The sequence below is a fragment of the Lampetra planeri genome, unplaced genomic scaffold (genome assembly GCF_965212315.1).
Source record: "Lampetra planeri unplaced genomic scaffold, kcLamPlan1.2.h2 scaffold_1815, whole genome shotgun sequence".
In the NCBI taxonomy this organism is placed as follows: Eukaryota; Metazoa; Chordata; class Hyperoartia; order Petromyzontiformes; family Petromyzontidae; genus Lampetra; species Lampetra planeri.
In genome coordinates, this window is record NW_027614557.1 from 1 (window position 1) to 5,509 (window position 5,509).

General features: G+C 62.6%; 1 protein-coding gene across 1 annotated transcript; it reads right to left on the minus strand.

The window, feature by feature from the left end:
• Positions 1-1,388: 1,388 nt before the first annotated feature.
• LOC144739968 (uncharacterized) lies at positions 1,389-4,642 on the minus strand (the record flags this gene model as incomplete). Its single annotated transcript, XM_078622853.1, has 2 exons — positions 1,389-1,570; positions 3,561-4,642. A coding segment is annotated over one exon (981 nt), but the record flags the coding sequence as incomplete, so codon positions are not given.
• Between the last annotated feature and the right edge of the window lie 867 nt (positions 4,643-5,509).

A 5,509-nucleotide genomic window follows, 5' to 3' on the forward strand; every position in this document is an offset into this window, starting at 1 on the left:
CCACCCCCACCCACCACCACCACCACCCCCCCACCCCCCACCACCACCACCATCACCACCACCACCCCCCCACCACCACCACCTCCCCCACCCCACCACCACCATCACCACCACCACCCCCCCCCCACCACCACCACCACCATCACCACCACCACCACCCCCACCACCACCACCACCACCCACCACCCCCACCACCACCTCCCCCACCCCCCACCCCCCACCACCATCACCACCCCACCACCACCACCACCACCACCACCTCCCCCACCCCCACCACCACCACCATCACCCACCCCCACCCCCCACCCCACCACCCCATCACCACCATCACCACCACCCCCCCCCACCCCACCCTCCACCACCACCACCACCATCACCACCACCACCCCCTTCCACCACCACCACCACCATCACCACCACCACCACCCCCATCATCACCATCACCATCACCACCACCCCCCCCCACCACCACCTCCCCCACCCCCACCACCACCACCACCACCACCATCACCACCACCAATCACCACCCCCACCACCATCACCACCACCACCACCCCCCACCACCACCCCCACCACCCCCACCACCACCACCACACCCACCACCACCCCCACCATCACCCCACCACCCCACCACCACCACCCCCCACCACCACCACCCACCACCACCACCCCCACCACCACCACCACCACCACACCATTCCCCCCACTCCCCCCCCCCACCACGACCACCCCCACCACCACCACCACCTCCCCCACCACCACCACCATCACCACCACCACCCCCCCCCACCACCACCACCACCATCACCACCATCACCACCACCCCCCCCCCCACCCCACCCCCCACCACCACCACCACCATCACCACCACCACCCCCCCTTCCACCACCACCACCACCATCACCACCACCACCACCCCCATCATCACCATCACCATCACCACCACCCCCACCACCACCTCCCCCCACCCCCACCACCACCACCACCATCACCACCACCATCACCACCATCACCACCCCCACCACCATCACCACCACCACCACCCCCACCACCACCCCCACCACCACCACCACCATCACCACCACCCCCACCATCACCACCACCATCACCACCCCCCCCCACACCACCACCACCCCCACCACCACCACCCCACCACCACCACCACCACCCCCCACCACCACCACCACCACCACCACCATTCCCCCCACTCCCCCCCCCCCCCACCACCACCACCCCCACCACCACCACCACCACCCCCACCACCACCACCACCACCACCACCATCCCCCCCAATCCCCCCCCCCCCCCCCCACCACCACCACCACCACCCCCAACCCCACCACCACCACCCCCCCCCCCCACCACCACCACCACCACCACCTCACCGTATTGCGAGCGACCTGACCCCCGTGCCTGCGCTGTTCGAGCCGGTGGCAACTCCACATTCCCAGGGCGAGGACCAGCAGTAGCAGTAGCAGGAGAGAGACGCCTCCCCCCACCAACAGGGCAGGCAGGGAGCCCTCTGCTGGGTCAGCAGCTGCTGCTGTGGTGGGTGGTGCTGGGGGAGTGGCTGGGTGGGTGGGTGAGTGGGTGGGTGGGTGGGTGAGTGGGTGGGTGGGTGAGTGGGTGGGTGGGTGAGTGGGTGGGTGGGTCAGAAAGGGTCCTGGTCAATCACCCACTCATTCACTCACTCATCCACCCACTCACCCACCCACCCACTCACTCACTCACCCACCCACCCACTCACCCACTCACCCACTCACTCACCCACCCACCCACTCACCCACCCACTCACCCACCCACCCACTCACCTCACTCACTCACCCACTCACTCACTCACTCACTCACCCACCCACCCACCCACCCACCCACCCACCCACCCACCCACTCACCCACCCACTCACCCACTCACCCACCCACTCACTCACTCACCCACCCACTCACCCACCCACCCCACCCACTCACTCACCCACTCACCCACCCCTCACTCACCCACCCACTCACCCACTCACTCACACATCCACCCACCCATCTCACCCACTCACCCACCCACTCACCCACTCACCACCCACCCACTCACCCACCCACTCACCCCACCCACACTCACCCACCACTCCACACACTCACCTCCACCCCCCCACCCACCCACCCACCCACCCACTCACCCACCCCCACACCACTCACCCACTCACCCACTCACCCCACCCACTCACTCACCCACCCACTCACCCACCCACCCACCCACCCACCCACTCACTCACACCCACCCACTCACCCACCCACTCACTCACCACCCACCACACCCACCCACCCACCCACTCACCCACTCACCCACCCACCCACTCACCAACCCACTCACCCACCCACTCACTCACCCACCCACTCACCCACCCACTCACCCCACTCACCCACTCATTCACTCACTCACCCACCCACTCACTCACCCACTCACCCACCCACCACCTCACCCACCCACTCACCCACCCACTCACCCACTCATTCACTCACTCACTCACCCACTCACCCACCCACCCACTCACCCACTCATTCACTCACTCACCCACCCACCCACCCACTCACCACCCACCCCACCCACCCACTCCCCCACTCACCCACCCACCCACTCACCCACCCACTCACCCACTCACCCACCCACTCACCCACCCACTCACTCACTCACCCACTCACCCACCCACTCACTCACTCACCCACCCACTCACTCACCCACTCTCCCACTCACTCACTCACTCACCCACTCACCCACCCACTCACCCATCCACTCACTCACCCACTCACCCACCCACTCACTCACCCACTCACCCACCCACTCACTCACTCACCCACCCACTCACCCACTCACCCACTCATTCACTCACTCACTCACCCACTCACCCACCCACGCACTCACCCACCCACCCACCTACTCACCCACCCACCCACTCACTCACCCACCCACCCACTCACCCACCCACCCACTCACCCACCCACTCACTCACCCACTCACCCACCCACCCACTCACCCACCCACTCACCCACCCACCCACTCACCCACCCACCCACTCACCCACCCACTCACCCACCCACCCACCCACTCACCCACCCACTCACCCACTCACCCACCCACCCACCCACCCACTCACCCACCCACTCACCCACTCACCCACCCACCCACCCACTCACCCACCCATTCACCCACCCACCCACCCACTCACCCACCCACTCACCCACCCACTCACCCACTCACCCACCCACCCACCCACTCACCCACCCACTCACCCACCCACTCACCCACTCACCCACCCACCCACCCACTCACCCACCCACTCACCCACCCACTCACTCACCCACCCACTCACCCACTCACCCACCCACCCACCCACCCACCCACCCACTCACCCACCTACCCACTCACTCACCCACCCACTCACCCACTCACCCACCCACCCACTCACCCACCCACCCACCCACCCACTCACCCGCTCACCCACCCACCCACTCACCCACTCACCCACCCACTCACCCACTCACCCACCCACTCACCCACTCACCCACCCACTCACCTTGCGTAGATCTCGCTCCCCCCGTCAGCTGCACTCTATACCGGTAGCGACATCGAGCACTCTGCCCTTGCACCTCGCACTCGTAGATACCCTCGCTGCTGCTACTGCTGCTGCTGTTGTCCACCCACCCAAGGTGGATGCTCCCGTCCCCCTTTCCCAAGTCGCCCACAAACTGCAGGTGGACACTGGCGGGCGGCGCGTTGATGATTCGCGTGGCGTAGAGAATCTGAGGAGGGAGGGTGTGGTGGTGAGTCTGTGGGTGGTGAGTCTGTGTGGTGAGTCTGTGGGTCTCTGTGTGGTGAGTCTGTGTGGTGAGTCTGTGTGGTGAGTCTGTGTGGTGAGGCTGTGGGTCTCTGTGTGGTGAGTCTGTGTGGTGAGTCTGTGTGGTGAGTCTGTGTGGTGAGTCTGTGTGTCTCTGTGTGGTGAGTCTGTGGTGAGTCTGTGTGGTGAGTCTGTGTGTCTCTGTGTGGTGAGTCTGTGTGGTGAGTCTGTGTGTCTCTGTGTGGTGAGTCTGTGGTGAGTCTGTGTGTCTCTGTGTGGTGAGTCTGTGTGGTGAGTCTGTGTGGTGAGTCTGTGGTGAGTCTGTGTGTCTCTGTGTGGTGAGTCTGTGTGGTGAGTCTGTGTGGTGAGTCTGTGTGGTGAGTCTGTGTGGTGAGTCTGTGTGGTGAGTCTGTGGTGAGTCTCTGTGTGGTGAGTCTGTGTGGTGAGTCTGTGTGGTGAGTCTGTGTGGTGAGTCTGTGTGGTGAGTCTGTGTGGTGAGTCTGTGGTGAGTCTGTGGGTCTCTGTGTGGTGAGTCTGTGTGGTGAGTCTGTGTGGTGAGTCTGTGGTGAGTCTGTGTGTCTCTGTGTGGTGAGTCTGTGTGGTGAGTCTGTGGTGAGTCTGTGTGGTGAGTCTGTGGTGAGTCTGTGGGTCTCTGTGTGGTGAGTCTGTGTGGTGAGTCTGTGGTGAGTCTGTGTGTTGAGTCTGTGGTGATTCTGTGGGTCTCTGTGTGGTGAGTCTATGTGGTGAGTCTGTGTGGTGAGTCTGTGTGGTGAGTCTGTGGGTCTCTGTGTGGTGAGTCTGTGGGTCTCTGTGTGGTGAGTCTATGTGGTGAGTCTGTGTGGTGAGTCTGTGTGGTGAGTCTGTGGGTCTCTGTGTGGTGAGTCTGTGGGTCTCTATGTGGTGAGTCTGTGTGGTGAGTCTGTGGTGAGTCTGTGGGTCTCTGTGTGGTGAGTCTGTGTGGTGAGTCTGTGGTGAGTCTGTGTGTCTCTGTGTGGTGAGTCTGTGTGGTGAGTCTGTGTGGTGAGTCTGTGGGTCTCTGTGTGGTGAGTCTGTGTGGTGAGTCTGTGGTGAGTCTGTGGGTCTCTGTGTGGTGAGTCTGTGTGGTGAGTTTATGGGTCTCTGTGTGGTGAGTCTGTGTGGTGAGTCTGTGTGGTGAGTCTGTGGGTCTCTGTGTGGTGAGTCTGTGTGGTGAGTCTGTGTGGTGAGTCTGTGGGTCTCTGTGTGGTGAGTCTGTGGGTCTCTGTGTGGTGAGTTCATGGGTCTCTGTGTGGTGAGTCTGTGTGGTGAGTCTGTGTGGTGAGTCTGTGGGTCTCTGTGTGGTGAGTCTGTGGGTCTCTGTGTGGTGAGTCTGTGGGTCTCTGTGTGGTGAGTCTATGTGGTGAGTCTGTGTAGTGAGTCTGTGTGGTGAGTCTGTGGGTCTCTGTGTGGTGAGTCTGTGTGGTGAGTCTGTGGGTCTCTGTGGGTCTCTATGGGTTTCTATGGGTCTCTGTGGGTCTCTGTGGGTTTCTGTGAGTCTCTGTGTGTCTCTGTGTGTCTCTGTGTGGTGAGTCTATGGGTCTCTTTGGATCTCTGTGGGTCTCTCTATGAGTGTCTCTGAGTCTCTCTGAGTGTCTCTATGGGTCTCTATGGGTCTCTATGCGTCTCTCTATGGGTCTCTCTATGGGTGTCTCTATGGGTCTCTCTATGGG